Raw genomic sequence first — 17,849 nt, forward strand, 5'->3', positions numbered from 1 at the left:
ACTGCCCCAATGTTGTGATCAGAGAAATAGCTCAGCAACATCAGATTGAAGAATCATCCTATGATTCTTTCAGTTCTTCTTCTGCAGAAGAAATACATGCTCACATGCAGCAATGCTCAGATTCTGATTCTTCAGAATGTCCTTGTTTTGACTCAGAAGAATGTGCCTGCCAAGTTCACTATGATTCTGATTCAGAATTCTTTAGTGAGTCGAGTGAAGCAGAAGAAACTTTCAGGCCACAAAAAGAGAAGGTCCTAATGGCCGCTACTGAAGAAGATGAGCTGAAAATTTTAGCTCAGATCTGCAGCATGGAAGAAGGAGAGATGAAGAACCACCTGACTGAAGCATTCATGGACCAACTCAAGTCCAGAATTGCAAAAGATTCAGGTAAGAAATTACTGTTTATTGATGCTTCATCTGAGAGAAATACTAAATCATACCAAAGGCATCAGGAGAAACCTAACAGAGTCAGATCTCTCACTCTGGGAGAAGTAAGCCATGAGATACACAATCTCAAGTCCAAAATCTCTGCAATAAAATATCAGATTGTAGAATTGAAAAAAGGAAAGCAAGTGGCTGATAAGGAAGAAGAAGGAAAAGAAGATTAGCCATGGGATACTGCTCAATACAACAGTAATAATCAAATTGAAATTGCTGAAGGATTCAAAGATCCAAACTTCGGCTTCAAGGAAATGAGGCTCATGACCATTTCCTATCAGCGACATCATATTAAAGTAAATATCTGTATCAAAGGGGAAGTGTTTGAATTAATTGCACTTCTTGATTCAGGAGCAGATATTAATATTCTCAATATAAAGAACATTCCAACAAGATATTGGGTTGCTGTTGAAAGAAAAGTGGTGGGTTTAAGCAATAAAAAGCTTAACTATGAAGTACCCAAAGCATATCTGTCCTTTGAACATCACTGCATTAATTTAAAATTTGCAGTTGCTGATATACCTGTTGATTGCATTCTTGGAAATGTTTTTCTAGCAGCAGTTGAACCTCATGGTTCAATAAAATTGAAAAATGGAAAATATGGATATTTTATATCGGTTCCCACATCTAAAGGAACCAAAAAGAAAATTGAATTGCCATATATTTCAAATCAAAGGATATCCACAATGGTTCAAACTGTGCAGAATTTAGAGAAGGCTGAAGAAAGACTGTCAGATCTAAAAGATCTGAAATCTACTCTCAGAATTGAAGAACAACTCAAACACCCTCAGATCAAAAGAAAAATTGAAGATCTGAGAAAGCTAATAGAAGAAGAATGCTGCTCTGAGGAACCTAATGCATTTTGGCATAGGAAGCAGCACACAATTGAGCTCCCTTACAAGGAAGGCTATGTTGGTAGGCCTTGTAAAAGCAGAGCCATTCCAATGAGTAAAGAATACAGATATCTCTGTGAGAAAGAGATCAAGTAGCTCCTTAACAGAAATCTTATCAGAGAATCAAACAGTCCTTGGAAGTGTTATGGCTTTTATGTCAATAAAAGGGTCGAACAGATCAGAGGAATACCAAGGTTGGTTATAAATTACAAGCCTCTGAATTCAGTCCTAGCTGATGATACCTATCCTATACCCCACAAAGGTGATTTGATCAGAAGGATAGTAGGAGCCAAGATTTTCTCCAAATTTGATTTGAAGGCAGGATTTTGGCAGGTCGCCATTTCAGAACAAGACAAATTCAAGGCCACCTTCAGTATACCAGCAGGCCACTACGAATGGAACGTAATGCCTTTTGGATTAAAGAATGCACCATCAAAGTTCCAAAAGGTAATGGATAATATTTTTAAGCCTTATTTTGATTGGCTTATTGTGTATATAGATGATGTGTTGATATTTTCCAAGAATATTCAAGATCACTTCAAACATGTAAATATTTTTAGAAATTTGGTAAAGCACAATGGCCTTGTACTCAGTGTTAGCGCTTGAAATTTCACCTCAGGCTGAGAAAGGTAAACTCCAAGGCAACATCAAACCACTTAGCCTCGTAGCTAGCCCTACGGGGCAGGAGAGGGCTCTCTCCGGTCTATCTCAGTAAAGATCTTTAATGGGCGAGATGACTAATAGGGAAACACTGATTTTAGGCTAGTAAGCTGATCAAGAGGTTTAATTTGGGATTTTTAAAGTTTTGGTGAAAAATTGGGGAATGGCAATTTCGGGTGCGGGGATTGGACACAGTTTTCGCAGGGAGTTCTTTGGGGCGAGGTAGGAAACAATATTGATGCCTTTGATAGAGATGGATGGATGAGAATGACCGATGAGGAGTTAAGGAGAGCAAGCAATAACCTTGAATTCCCCTTAAACAGTTGAAAACATTGATATTAAGCAAACTTAAAAGCAGAGCATGACAATCATGAGTTCTACTTTAACACTTCATTTGCCTAATTTGCAGAAGGAAAAGTAAGGAAATGATTCACATAACACACTTACAAGTACAAAGAGAAACACACCATCAATACATGTGACCACAAGAATCCCAAAAAGGACTGCAAAACCCTGGTCTTCCTTTGCCAAAAATTGCAGAGATACAGTGAATAATACAATAAGAGCTTCTCCCTCAAGAGTCCAACCCTCCAACCCCTGAAAATGACTAAGAAAATACATAATATAGGCAAGCTAACACCTTTCCTTGCCTCTAGGGGTCGAGCTCATCCTTCTAGGAGCTGTTTCAACCAATTCTAAACTGAGCACTAAAATCTAGGCAGTCAAAACAACTTGCCTCTATAAGCTAGGAAACCAATTCATTCATTTAATTTTCACCTATCTCATGAATGAATCTTCTAGAAGAGATACATAAGTGTAAAAGTGTCATAAAATTACATCATTTACAACAAGGAGGATAAAAATCAACTCCAAAAAGTCAAACATAGTCAAAACTGCGTTTTGCTGAGCTGTAGGCTGAAATCCTGAGCAATTTGCCTGATGGGTCGCGCGCCATTCCTGAACGGGTCGCACGCCTTTGAGAGCACTTTTGGGGAACTTCTAGGTGTCCAAATGGGGCAAGAGTAGGCTTGTTGGAAAGGTTTGGATGTCTACTTTCCAACCCAAGTGGAATTTCTGATTTTGGTGGTCATTTACCCCTCCAAAATTGCAATCTCCCAAGACTGCTTTCTGTGTGTCAAAAATGTGGTAGAAAGTCATTTTTTGCTTGTTTTTTGACTTTCTGGAGGCCCAAAACTTCATAAAATCTCTTGGAAATGGGTGAGCATGTGTAACTTTTCATGAAAAATCCAAAAATGCTGAGTTTTCCTGGAACGGAGTAGCCAAATGAAAGGGTCGCGCGGGGGGTGAGACCCGTTGAGGGGACAAAACCTGTTTTTTGCCTGAAAAAACCAAAAATGACCCAAAATACTCAAAATTTCTTGGAATTTGTGCTGGGGCTGAGCTATTTAGTGCCATGCTCCTTCAAGGAAGCCTCAGCCAAGATATGGAGGGGATCAGACCTTTTCCTTTGTTTTTGTGCTTTGGCCAGCCGTCTTTGGAGCACCTTCATTTTTGCCTTGCATACGTGCATTCGGGCCTAATAGTGGTTTTTCATGTTCCGGAGCAGGCTCAACTTCTGGTGTTGACTCACGGTCATCACTTTGCTCATAGTCGGTTTCGGTTTCTGACATGTTTTCAAGAGCAAAGTGGCTGAAATGTACTGCTGCTTCTGCTCGAATGACCTGCTGTTTTACCCTGTTTGAAATGCTGCTTCAAGGGGACAAATAACACAAGGGAGATGTTAGGGAAGGGAGACTTCTAAGGGGAATTAGGGAAAATACATGAAAAGGGAATTAAGGGAAGGAATCATGACATATACAACATCATACCATTATCATTTGCAAAGATTTTATGGGAAGTAGGGTTTAAGTTTATATTATTGGATTTTAGGGATATGGGTAGGGTGTTGGGCCTTTGATATTTTTTAGTAGGGAGAATAGGTAAAAATGATAAGGGAGATGGTTGGGATGTAGGGAAAAAGTGAGGGGTAAAGAGGATGACCTTGAAAACAGCAAGACAAACCCTAGCCTTACTAACACTTTGAATTTCTTAAGCAAATATACATTGGATTCATTATTTCAAAATGATGACTTTAAAATACATTCTCATGCTTTTCAAGCTTTGGCAAATAATAATCTTGATGATGGGAGGCCTACTTGCAAGCTTGAAAAATTCCGGGGTCATTTGGCAGCTCACTGGCAAATTTCTATGGAGAAATCCCCCACGGGTCGCGTGCCCTCAACGGGTCGCGCCTATGTAATTTCTGAACTGGAATGGGCAGCCTGACGGGTCGCGCTCGCCCAACGGGTCGCGCGCCAGTCTCAATGGGTCGCGCTTTTGCAGGAGCCTTTTGGAGGCCTTCCCGGTGTCAAAATCAGGTGCAGGATAGCTCGTTGGAAAGGTCTTTGAGTCTACTTTCCAACTCAACTATAATTTTTCAATTTGGAGTTCATTTTCCCTATCAAAAATAAAATCTCTCAAGATTGGTCAAAAAGTGCCAAATGAGGCTGCCTCAAGGAAGAGTGCTGTTGCAGTCAACTTTTGAATGCCTTCCTCAACCCCAAATTGAGTTCATGATAGCTCATTGGAAATATATTTGTGTCTAGTTATCATTTTACCCATCAGGAAAATCATTTGGCCAACCAATCTAGGAGAAAACTTAATTTTCCCAAGGTCACTTCAGAGGTGTCTTTGATTCTCCTGAGGCAACGGTATTATTGACATTTCTCTCAAACCATGACACCTGTGCAAAACGTGAAAGAGGTTTTTCTTCCTTTTCATGTTTTGGACAGAAACCTCTCTCAGTTTCCCAAAATTCATCTTTTATTGCTCTGGAACATCATTTGAGTGCGACTTGTCCCGATGTGTGAAACAAGGAATTTTGTCGAAATGGAGCGAAATGAAGGGGATAAGAGGCTTCTAAATTCTTGGGGAAATTTTTGGGAGTGGGGAGGGATGTTAGGAAGTAGGGGAAAGTGGAATTGCAGAGATCGAGTGAGGGGAAGGGGTCCAAAAGGGCAAAACACAGGCCCAACCTAGAAAATTGTCAGGTTGTAGCTAGAAACTAGGGTTTGTGCAAAAATGAGGATTTTGGGGGATCTCAGTGATGGGAAGCATTTGATAAGGTATATGAAGGATAGGGGAAGGTGTATGAACATCTGGATACAATTTTTGCTAATGATTTGACCGTCCAAGAGATATTGCCATCAAAACCCTAGGAGAGGGAAATGAGCTTGCCTAGGTGCGACTGAAGCATGAACAAGATGTAAAATGACTCATTAGACACTGAGATGATAATGAAAACCCTATGAATGATGATAGACTCAGCTGAATGACGACATAGATGGGCATTTGGGCAACTTTGAAAAGAGTGAGAGCAAACCCTAGACCTAATGCCTAGTGACCAAATTTTGCTTGAAGACTCACTGAAATGACAAAATTTGACCTTGACACTTCAAAATCACTTTGTAAGAGCACGTTTGATCACTGGAGGAAGGCTGGAAAGACTGACACTAACATTGGCTCCAATGGGGATGGTAGCTCCTTGGAGGTGCCAAGAACCGCAGACCTCTGGGAGAGCAGACCAGTGCTTTTCAATCATTGGGCAATGGCGTCAAAAACTCAAGCTGAAATGCATGACTGAAAAACGATGACTTGACAACACAAATTGACTCTCACTCAACTAAAAACTAACTCAATACTTAAACGCAACCGACAAACTGGAAATGATGCTCAAAGTGGAGCTTATTCATCAAAACCTACTCTAACAGTTTCATTCATCACCTGATCAAGTGAAATGAAACAACCAATGCAACCAAGTAAGTATGCCGTTTGCTGTTCGAATTCTCCGCAAGTGCTCACTTATGAACAACAAAAGAGAACTACTGAAAGACAACTCCCATGACAACTTGGAAACAGATCCGTTGAATGATATGAATTCTCTATCCGCCTCCAAAAACACTGCATAAGGATCTTGAAGTTCATGCACACTGGGACTTAGCTCATCCAATGGATTACTTCTCTTCTCCTCATACCATGAATGCAAACTTTGATCTGAACCTTGTCACGAGACCTCTGCTGAAAATGACAAAGAAACCGGCTGTTGGATCAAATTCATATCAGCACATGTTTCAAGCTCACATGTAGTCAATGGAGAAAGACTTTGACTGCAAACCTCATCCAAAACATCAGCTATTGGATCATGAAAAACTTGAAAAGACTGCTGCAATGTATCCATTGAAAATGTATGACATCCTTTTAGCTGTTCATCTTTTTCTTGAGAGATTTTATGAAGATTCTGCCTTATAAACTGAAATGCTTCGAAACAAAAGGGTATAGAATCTTCCGGCATCATCAAATCATCTTCCACAGCTTCATCTGTAATCTGCCCTTCAATTTCATTTGGTGGCTGCAAATCTGATGCTACAGGCTGCTCAAGAATTTTGTTATTTGTCTCGTCCTCAACATTAACACTGAGAGATTGCTGATTTGTTATAGGCTGTTCATTTGAAGATTTACTATGCAATCTACCCTTCAAAAACTGAAATGATTCAAAACAGAATGGTACGGAGTCACCTTGAATCATTAAATCATGTGTGTGCACTTCCAAGTCTTCAGCTGCAACTTGACAATCAATGGCTTTCGGGGGTTGCAAATCTGAATATGAGAAGTCTTGAACAAAATTTTCATTGCTCTCAAGATGATTCAAATCAAGACTTGTTGACATTTGATTTCTGATTGCATGGTAGTTATCTCTGATGAACTGAAATGAATCAAAACAAAAAGGCAAAGATTCGCCACTTACTTCAAACTGTGCTGCACTTTCCTCATCACTGTCATAGCTGATATGTGATGGCTGAACATTATATTCGAGCTGCTGAAAATGAACTTCTTCCTCCCACAAAATAGCTGCTTATTTTTCTACAAGATTAGCTTCTTTTTGGAGAACATAATCATCATCATACTGATCAAACCGAGGCAAATCATCGGTATAAAACACATCATCAAGCATACATGTCATATCAACAGTTCTTTCTTCTCCAAGGTGATCTACAAAACAATCATTATCAGATCTTTGACAACTAGGATAAGAAACAAAATGTTTTGGATCAGCAACTTGTTCTTCTTCAATCAGCGAGTCATGAGCTTGAACATCATAATCATTTCTCACGTTGATCTTGTCAATCATCTTTTCCACTGCACTTACCAAAATATCAAGCTTCACCTCTAGAGATGTCGATTCGGCCGGATCTATGTTTTTCATCTCTTCTTCCTTCAACCTTGCCCTTCGGATCAGCAGATGCGCCTCTACATTTACTGCACTGTTTTGCATCTCGTGAAGTGTTGTAATATCCCTTTCTCTCAGCTGAAACTCCATCTCCGGATCAAAGGCACCCGAATAGTGCAAGAGAGCAGATTTAGGAGTAGGCCTTATCTCAACTGGCATTGAATAATAAACTTGATTAAATATGGCTGAAAACTGTTGTACTGTCTCCCCTGGTAGTCTTTTCAGCTGGTTATACTCTTCTACAATCAAGAAAAGGTTCTGTCCGATCATCCACCTATCGAGAAAAACTTTGACAAACTGCTGGAAATCTGAAATGCTCGCATCAGGCAGGGCTTTGAACCAACTCTTCACTTTGGCTTGCAAAGAAAGAGCAAAAAGCCTAATACTGACATCTTCTTCATCAACTTCAAAAAGATCTAGAAAATTCTCAAAATTCTACACATGTTGCTCAGCATTGACATTCTTGCTTTCACTATCAAACCTCGGCAAGTATAGATCATAATTTTTGGGGAAAGCATGGAGAACAGAAGGTAAAACAAGAGGTTTATACCGATCTAGAATTTTACAAGGTGTAGGGGTATGTACAACATGTATAGAATCAGTCTTGGTTTCTTGAGGCTCATCAATTCGAAGATGGTCATCACAAAATTCGGAAAAAGGATCTTGATCAAGCTCAAAGGCATGCAAATCTTTGGTTTTCACACTTTTCAAAGGGAAGGAATCAAATGCAGGCCTGGGATCTTTTCTCAAGCATAGTATACTTTGCAACGCAGTCTTGACATTCTTGGGAAAAGAGAAGAAATAATTTATGACAAAGAACAAAATGTCTTGGATGAAATTCCAACTTGAGTACCTGATCTGTCCATATTGTCCTTTCATGTTTCTGCTGGTCAGGATCATCCTCCAGTGGAGTCTTTGGATCTGATCTCGAAAATGATTTAGAGTCGCCAAGTGAATGATTTCAACCTTTCAAGTGTCTGATCGTTGTCCACCATCAACAATCAGATCTGAACTTGATACATGTACTGGGGTGAAATGCAAATGAAGTGCTGTATTCACAAGCTCACGGAGATTGACTGAATCAGCGTTTATCTACTTCCGCTAATGCAAAGCAAAAGCATTTCGAAGGCTACCTGGCATAACTTCAGGCTCCGTCTAAGACTTATGAAACAAACACATCAATCCACAAACAAGTTTGTTCTCCCCAGTATGGTCGCCAGTATGTTAGCGCTTGAAATTTCACCTCAGGCTGAGAAAGGTAAACTCCAAGGAAACATCAAACCACTTAGCCTCGTAGCTAGCCCTACGGGGCAGGAGAGGGCTCTCTCCGGTCTATCTCAGTAAAGATCTTCAATGGGCGAGATGACCAATAGGGAAACACTGATTTTAGGCTAGTAAACTGATCAAGAGGTTTAATTTTGGATTTTTAAAGTTTTGGTGAAAAATTGGGGAATGGCAATTTCGGGTGCGGGGATTGGACACAGTTTTTGCAGGGAGTTCTTTGGGGCGAGGTAGGAAACAGTATTGATGCCTTTGATAGAGATGGATGGATGAGAATGACCGATGAGGAGTTAAGGAGAGCAAGCAATAACCTTGAATTCCCCTTAAACAGTTGAAAACATTGATATTAAGCAAGCTTAAAAGCAGAGCATGACAGTCATGAGTTCTACTTTAACACTTCATTTGCCTAATTTGCAGAAGGAAAAGTAAGGAAATGATTCACATAACACACTTACAAGTACAAAGAGAAACACACCATCAATACATGTGACCACAAGAATCCCAAAAAGGACTGCAAAACCCTGGTCTTCCTTTGCCAAAAATTGCAGAGATACAGTGAATAATACAATAAGAGCTTCTCCCTCAAGAGTCCAACCCTCCAACCCCTGAAAATGACTAAGAAAATACATAATATAGGCAAGCTGAAACCTTTCCTTGCCTCTAGGGGTCAAGCTCATCCTTCTAGGAGCTGTTTCAACCAATTCTAAACTGAGCACTAAAATCTAGGCAGTCAAAACAACTTGCCTCTATAAGCTAGGAAACCAATTCATTCATTTAATTTTCACCTATCTCATGAATGAATCTTCTAGAAGAGATACATAAGTGTAAAAGTGTCATAAAATTACATCATTTACAACAAGGAGGATAAAAATCAACTCCAAAAAGTCAAACATAGTCAAAACTGCGTTTTGCTGAGCTGTAGGCTGAAATCCTGAGCAATTTGCCTGATGGGTCGCGCGCCATTCCTGAACGGGTCGTGCGCCTTTGAGAGCACTTTTGGGGCACTTCCAGGTGTCCAAATGGGGCAAGAGTAGGCTTGTTGGAAAGGTCTGGATGTCTACTTTCTAACCCAAGTGGAATTTCTAAATTTGGTGGTCATTTACCCCTCAAAAATTGAAATCTCCCAAGACTGCTTTCTGTGTGTCAAAAATGTGGCAGAAAGTCATTTTTTGCTTGTTTTTTGACTTTCTGGAGGCCCAAAACTTCATAAAATCTCTTGGCAATGGGTGAGCATGTGTAACTTTTCATGAAAAATCCAGAAATGCTGAGTTTTCCCGGAACGGAGTAGCCAAATGAAAGGGTCGCGCGGGGGGTGAGACCCGTTGAGGGGACAAAACCTGTTTTTTGCTTGAAAAAACCAAAAATGACCCAAAATACTCAAAATTTCTTGGAATTTGTGCTGGGGCTGAGCTATTTAGTGCCATGCTCCTTCAAGGAAGCCTCAGCCAAGATATGGAGGGGATTGGACCTTTTCCTTCGTATTTGTGCTTTGGCCAGCCGTCTTTGGAGCACCTTCATTTTTGCCTTGCATACGTGCATTCGGGCCCAATAGTGGTTTTTCATGTTCCGGAGCAGGCTCAACTTCTGGTGTTGACTCACGGTCATCACTTTGCTCATAGTCGGTTTCGGTTTCTGACATGGTTTCAAGAGCAAAGTGGCTGAAATGTACTGCTGCTTCTGCTCAAATGACCTGCTGTTTTACCTTGTTTGAAATGCTGCTTCAAGGGGACAAATAACACAAGGGAGATGTTAGGGAAGGGAGACTTCTAAGGGGAATTAGGGAAAATACATGAAAAGGGAATTAAGGGAAGGAATCATGACATATACAACATCATACCATTATCATTTGCAAAGATTTTATGGGAAGTAGGGTTTAAGTTTATATTATTGGATTTTAGGGATATGGGTAGGGTGTTGGGCCTTTGATATTTTTTAGTAGGGAGAATAGGTAAAAATGATAAGGGAGATGGTTGGGATGTAGGGAAAAAGTGGGGGGTAAAGAGGATGACCTTGAAAACAGCAAGACAAACCCTAGCCTTACTAACACTTTGAATTTCTTAAGCAAATATACATTGGATTCATTATTTCAAAATGATGACTTTAAAATACATTCTCATGCTTTTCAAGCTTTGGCAAATAATAATCTTGATGATGGGAGGCCTACCTGCAAGCTTGAAAAATTCCGAGGTCGTTTGGCAGCTCACTGGCAAATTTCTGTGGAGAAATCCCCAACGGGTCGCGCGCACTGCCCAACGGGTCGTGCGCCCTCAACGGGTCGCGCCTGTGTAATTTCTGAACTGGAATGGGCAGCCTGGCGGGTCGCGCTCGCCCAACGGGTCGCGCGCCAGTCTCAATGGGTCGCGCTTTTGCAGGAGCCTTTTGGAGGCCTTCCCGGTGTCAGAATCAGGTGCAGGATAGCTCGTTGGAAAGGTATTTGAGTCGAATTTCCAAACCAGCTAGAATTTTTTAATTTTGAGTTCATTTTCCCTGTCAAAAATCAAATCTCCAAAGACTGGTCAAAAAGTGCCAAATGAGGCTGCCTCAAGGAAGAGTGCTGTTGCAGTCAACTTTTGAATGCCTTCCTCAACCCCAAATTGAGATCATGATAGCTCATTGGAAATATATTTGTGTCTAGTTATCATTTTACCCATCAAGAAAATCATTTGGCCAACCAAGCTAGGAGAAAAATTGATTTTCCCAAGGTCACTTCAGAGGTGTCTTTGATTCTCCTGAGGCAACGGTATTCTTGACATTTCTCTCAAACCATGACACCTGTGCAAAAAGTGAAAGAGGTTTTTCTTCCTTGGCATGTTTTGGATAGAAAAATCTCTCAGTTTCCCAAAATTCATCTTTTATTGCTCTGGAACATCATTTGAGTGCAACTTGTCCCGATGTGTGAAACAAGGAATTTTGTCGAAATGGAGCGAAATGAAGGGGATAAGAGGCTTCTAAATTCTTGGGGAAATTTTTGGGAGTGGGGAGGGATGTTAGGAAGCAGGGGAAAGTGGAATCATGGAGATCGAGTGAGGGGAAGGGGTCCAAAAGGGCAAAACACAGGCCCAACCTAGAAAAATGCCAGGTTGTAGCTAGAAACTAGGGTTTGTGCAAAAATGAGGATTTTGGAGGATCTCAGTGATGGGAAGCATTTGATAAGGTATATGAAGGATAGGGGAAGGTGTATGAACATCTGGATACAAGTTTTGCTAATGATTTGACCGTCCAAGAGATATTTCCATCAAAACCCTAGGAGAGGGAAATGAGCTTGCCTAGGTGCAACTGAAGCATGAACAAGATGTAAAATGACTCATTAGACACTGAGATGATAATGAAAACCCTATGAATGATGATAGACTCAGCTGAATGATGACATAGATGGGCATTTGGGCAACTTTGAAAAGAGTGAGAGCAAACCCTAGACCTAATGCCTAGTGACCAAATTTTGCTTGAAGACTCACTGAAATGACAAAATTTGACCTTGACACTTCAAAATCACTTTGTAAGAGCACGTTTGATCACTGGAGGAAGGCTGGAAAGACTGACACTAACACTCAGCAAGAAAAATATAGAGGTCTTTCAAACCACTGTCAAATTTTTGGGGCATACAATCTCCAATGGATAGATCTCATTGCAAAAACATGCATTGGAGTTTGCAGATAAATTTCCTGATAAAAATCAGTTGTAGAGGTTCTTGGGGTGCCTCAATTATGTCAGTAACTTCTACCAAGATTGTGCAAGTGATAGAAGAATACTGAATAAAAGGTTGAAGAAAAATCCTCCAGAATACTTTGAAACGGGAACTGATACTGTTACCCGTTTCGTAGAGATAGCAAAAAAATGACCCGATTTTCAAAAGTGGTGATGCAGAATACACATGTTTTTTTTAGAACATGGTTTTTGGAACTTTAATTTTTTTTCATGTTCAAGGGTGAAATCAAGTTTTAGAATGGTAGTGATTTTCATGCTGATTTTAAAAAGTGAGTATTCTGCATCACACCCTTTTTTTAAAAGACCTATTTTTTGACTTTTAATTTTCTAGTGTGTGAAATGTAAAAAATTATTTTCTAAATTTGATAGTTTTTGAAATCGTCATTTTATTCATAGTTTCTTGTTCTCTATCTTAATTTTTATTTTTTTTTAGGGGGGTTTTTATTGTTTTGCGTTTTTAAATTAGAAAGTCGATAGTTTGAATTTTAGATAATCTACATATTTATACATCCTTAATTAATTTTTCAATCCACATGAAATAATTGTTTTTAAAAAACAACATTTTTTAACAATGGACATAAAAATAACCATTTTTAACATAAATATAACAAAAAAACTAAACGTTTTGATAATTTTTTGCTAGAATTAACATGTCAAAATCACAATTTTTATACAAAAATATTAACTAAAAATGGTCAAATAATAGTTTTTTTTATGAATTTCATGTCAAAAAAATAATAATAACAACTTTTTTTTTCAAAAAATAATAATTAACTTAAAAATCAATGCGAAAATCACAGTTGTACTTCCATTATTTTTGAGTTCCACCTAGGTTTCCATTGTGTCTTTTCTAAGCCATTTTTCCTTCAGTGTAAGCATGTGTACAAATTTATTTATTTATTTATTAGAAAAAGTCAGAACAACAATTAGAAGCCCCGCTTCACTCTAACAGTGATAATCGTAATAATTAGAAAATATGATGGTATTCAACCTTGATTGAGGAATCCCCATGTATGGTCCATGTATTAGATATAGAATATGGATATGCAAGCATTGAGAAACATTTCTTGTAATTTGAATTGCTCAACTTTTCATTCCTTTTGAGCATGACCTTTTTTTTTTTAATTTTTTCAAATGCACTCAGGAATGCTAAAGTAACAGTGTTTTCTCAAATTTCAAATATAAAATGTTATCCACCCCCAGGACGCCCCACCCCGCCCGACCGGCCTCTTTCTCAGGTATATATATACATCTGATTTCTTAAGTATTTTTGTTTAATGTTACTTAGATTTTAAATTTGTACAATCATATTCCAAGCTTCTAACCCTCGTCTCTACATTCTTCACTATAGTTATGTCATTCAAGAAAAAGGGTTTATTTGGTCATTCCGATGCAGGGCATCCCACATGCTCTAGATTTAATTTGACTTCCTATTCTATAATACTCAAAATTGCTTGAAGTTGACATGACGTCTAACTTATGAATTGAATTTGTTATTTGTAACCTAAGCCAAGGTTTCTTTCTTTTGCTATATTCTAATCCTACATGGGTTTACCATGTATATCATATCATTTATTTTGGCAATTCACCTATATGAAGTTTATTGTATTATTTGTTCACTTCATCGTCGCTTTTGTTATAATTAGGAGATTTATTGTAGGATTTACCATGTATATCATATCATTTATTTTGGCAATTCACCTATATGAAGTTTATTGTATTATTTGTTCACTTCATCGTCGCTTTTGTTATAATTAGGAGATTTATATACATAAAATAGACCAAGAATGTGTATGTATACTTTCGATAAAATAAAATCATTCCCTCTTCGCTTTGGGTGAGGTTACTCCTTCATGATTGTTTGTAGAAACACGACTTGTAAATCATTTCAAAATTTTATATGTGCCATGCTATTTTTTTATATGATTACTTCGGTCGGAATCCCTAACTCTAAATTGATAATTATTAATTATCTATGATACTTTTACATCATCTTGTATTCAGGACCCTGAAGCATTTATGTAATTATCTTTGCATGCTTCACTTTAATAACACTATTATAATACAGTAAAATAAGGATTTACAACACTTCGGGACATTTTTCATGAAATAATAATATTCCTAGAATTTAATAGGCTACTATAGTCATATGATTTATTAATATTTATTAATTTTGCTTTCCCCTACTTCTAGAACCTTATTTAAATTCTGATTACACAATCTTGTATAGTGATTCACGGATACAATTACTTTCGTATGCTAAGTCTGTATGACTTGATTTATTAATATTTATTAATTTTGCTTTCCCCTACTTCTAGAACCTTATTTAAATTCTGATTACACAATCTTGTATAGTGATTCACGGATACAATTACTTTTGTATGCTAAGTCAGAAACTGTATGACTTATGGCGGGTCGATTCCGGGAATCGACCCGCCGCTGGTCGGGCGGGGCGGGGCGGCCCAGGGGTGGCGCTGCGCACCCGCAGCGCCACCCCCGGGCCGCCCCGCCCCGCCCGACCCGCGGCGGGTCGATTCCCGGAATCGACCCGCCAGAAGTCATACAGTTTATACAGTTTTATATGGTCGAAGTCGGGTATCTGAGAAAGTAGGATCTCTGCTACGCCAAAGGCTATCATATATGGATTACTGGACACGTGGCATGGGTCGTCATGTCCATTAGCGCTGAAGCAATTGGACCTCTGAATTGCGCTGTGACATAAAACCAAATAATTTAGTCCAAACTTTATGTAATTGGGGAACATAATTATCAAAATTTGGTTTGCGGTTCACTCAACGAATGATTAAGCTAAACTCGATTTAACTTACGTCATGCTGATGGATGCAGCTATTGTATAGCCGATTGCAGTTCCGAAGAGATTCGCGTACTGAGAGAAACCGCATATCCACACTTGGAAGCCATCTGACAAAGCGCGTAAAGGAACAAATCAGATTTTAAACTTTCCAAAATAACATACCCAAGTTTCAAACTTTTATTTACAGAAGCCTGTAGTCATACCTAGATTGGCTCTCACAGCATCGATATAAGTATAATTTCGCTTTCCCGTGACTGGATCCGGAGACCTGTAGCAGTCCGAAAGCAGGCAGGACGTGTAATATGTGACAAAGGAGAAGGCAAGCATAGCTGCGGGTCCAGCAATCCATCCGAGCTGAGCTGTTGCCCATGCCAATGAATAGAGGAACAATAAGCAACGATTATTCCAATAAGCAACGATTTTCAAGAAGCTTAAGATAGGTGTGCCCGCTGTCTTTGGTCTCAACGACACCTTCTGCGATCCACATATGCACAAGTGGATTCACCTGAAAAGCAGTGGCTTGAGGAAACATGGCACAATACAGAAAGCAGATTTTCAAATTGGCATCGGACAAACAATGGTAACTCCATCGCATTCGCTGAAACAAATCTCGATCAATGCGAGGATGATAAGGAATTGGGGAAACGAAATCCCGTGTCTGCAACTGGCGGAGAGCAAGCTTCCACTCATTTACATCGTTCTTTCCAATCATTGATGAGGCTATCACATTAATGAGGAGGGGTAAACCTTTACACTCCTTGGAGACTTCTTTGGCAATATTCTGTATCTCTTCAGAAATATTATTGTCTCCAGCTCCTTAATCCCACTTCTTAGCCGCCCTCCCTCTGGCCTTCTTATTCAGTTTCTGCGCTCTACGCTCTTCTCAATTTTCGCCCTGCTCCGAAAGACGGCCATGGCAACGGATTTTCTGAGCGGAACCACAGAAAATGCCATAAACACCGTCCTTATTGTTCCTCTCATGCAGCTCATAAATGATGTTATTAACTTGGATGAGAACCGTCTCCTCGTCCGAGAACAGTTAGATCGTATGAAGGGCCTCTTGCAAGATATCAGCTATGAGTTCGACAATCGGCAAAAGAGCCCCCCTAAATCGCTCAGTAATTGTGTGGAAAAGATGGAAGGTGAGGTTAGAAAGGCCAGAGAATTGATCCAAAGCTCGCAACGCCAACAACTCTGTATTGGTATTGATTGTGCCTTTCTTTTTAAGCCCAAATTCTCTAGAAAGATCAGAAAGTGGAAAGCAACTTTTAGTGAGCTCTTTGATGAGCTACGCACAGATTTTTCAGTGCTTTGCAATGCTCAGCAAATTGCCTGCTTCGCACCACGACAGGCGGAGATGCAGATCAAGAGGTTGCTGACAGAAGCTCCCCACGTTAGGAGAATTGGTGTATACGGCACTGCTGGCGTTGGGAAAACAACGTTGCTCACAAAAATCTACAATACCCACAAGGAGGTTAGTGACGTTTTTGATGCTTTCATTTGGGTTACCGTTTCCCTTAATGTTTCAACTCCGGAGTTGCAGGGTCTTATTGCTTCTCAACTCAATTTAGAGCTACCCGACGCTACAGATGTTGATGTGCGGAAGCTGAAACTAGCTGCGCATCTGAAAGCCAGGAATTTTCTTATGGTGTTAGCGGACATTGGGGCCACACTCTATTTTGAGCAACTGGGTGTGGAATTTAACAATGACAAAGCCAGCAAACTCATATTCTCTACTCGCAATAGCGATGTGATTGAAGAAATGAAGACGGACGAGTGCATGAAAATAGAGGCGATGTCCACACGCGAAGGATGGGATTTGTTTTCCAAAGTGGCTTTCAAACAAGGAGCTGGAGACAATAATATTTCTGAAGAGATACAGAATATTGCCAAAGAAGTCTCCAAGGAGTGTAAAGGTTTACCCCTCCTCATTAATGTGATAGCCTCATCAATGATTGGCAAGAACGATGTAAATGAGTGGAAGCTTGCTCTCCGCCAGTTGCAGACATGGGATTTCGTTTCCCCAATTCCTTATCATCCTCGCATTGATCGAGATTTGTTTCAGCGAATGCGATGGAGTTACCATTGTTTGTCCGATGCCAATTCGAAAATCTACTTTCTGTATTGTGCCATGTTTCCTCAAGCCACTGCTTTTCAGGTGAATCCACTTGTGCATATGTGGATCGCAGAAGGTGTCGCTGAGACCAAAGACAGCGGGCACACCTATCTTAAGCTTCTTGAAAATCGTTGCTTATTATTCCAAGTGCAATGAATAGAGGTGTTTATTGCGAAGATGGATAGAGGAAGTGGGCAAACAGTCAAATAGTGAGTCTGTTTTGAAATTACAACTTTGATTTCGCTCTGCAAATTTGTTGGCGTGCCCAACGAGGCGTTAGAGCCACAGACTTGTTCACAAACAACATTTGCGGTTCAATCGTCCAAATTAAGCAAAGTTATAAGCAATAATACCTTTGCGTTTGATGCGGCCATCGTCATCAAAGTTCTTAAGATCCGAAACTTTCCTATTCTCCAGGCGATCGGCTTGTATTGAAACCTCCGCCATATTGCCTTGCAATTCTACTTGCAAGTAGAAACAGGGCGCTGCATCATTGTGGGCCATTGTAACCAACCTCTTCTACCCTCAATCAAAACTACCACAACTTCTGCAACTAAATTCTTGCCTTGTGGGCAGCTATAATCTCTGAACTCTCAGGATGTAATCTCTGAACACTCAGGACCTTTCTCAGTTCCCAAAATCTCCCAAATTGCA

General features: G+C 39.7%; 2 protein-coding genes across 2 annotated transcripts; one reads left to right on the plus strand and one right to left on the minus strand.

Moving 5' to 3' along the window:
* Positions 1-1,673: 1,673 nt before the first annotated feature.
* On the minus strand, positions 1,674-15,450 carry LOC149138641 (amino acid permease 4-like). Its single transcript, XM_089450434.1, has 4 exons — positions 15,283-15,450; positions 15,093-15,186; positions 14,829-14,975; positions 1,674-1,740 (listed from the first exon to the last, which is right to left on the minus strand). Exons 1-4 carry the CDS (start codon positions 15,404-15,406, stop codon positions 1,674-1,676), a joined length of 432 nt encoding a protein of 143 aa, XP_089306560.1. The 5' UTR covers positions 15,407-15,450.
* A 542-nt stretch (positions 15,451-15,992) lies between these two features.
* Positions 15,993-17,351, plus strand: LOC149138642 (putative disease resistance protein At5g63020). Its single transcript, XM_089450435.1, has one exon. It carries the CDS (start codon positions 15,993-15,995, stop codon positions 17,349-17,351), a length of 1,359 nt encoding a protein of 452 aa, XP_089306561.1.
* Positions 17,352-17,849: the final 498 nt, after the last annotated feature.

This window comes from Pinus tabuliformis, chromosome X (assembly GCF_031772625.1).
Source record: "Pinus tabuliformis cultivar Carrire ecotype Pingquan chromosome X, CPIR1, whole genome shotgun sequence".
NCBI lineage: Eukaryota > Viridiplantae > Streptophyta > Pinopsida > Pinales > Pinaceae > Pinus > Pinus tabuliformis.

Coding starts and splice junctions, on each gene's coding strand:
- LOC149138642 (XM_089450435.1), top strand. CDS start 15,993: ATGGCAACGGATTTTCTGAGCGGAACCACAGAAAATGCCATAAACACC.
- LOC149138641 (XM_089450434.1), bottom strand. CDS start 15,406: ATGCTTGCCTTCTCCTTTGTCACATATTACACGTCCTGCCTGCTTTCG. Junction 15,187..15,282: donor TGCTGTGAGAGCCAATCTAG/GTATGACTACAG, acceptor GCGCTTTGTCAG/ATGGCTTCCAAGTGTGGATA. Junction 14,976..15,092: donor GCTGCATCCATCAGCATGAC/GTAAGTTAAATC, acceptor TTTATGTCACAG/CGCAATTCAGAGGTCCAATT.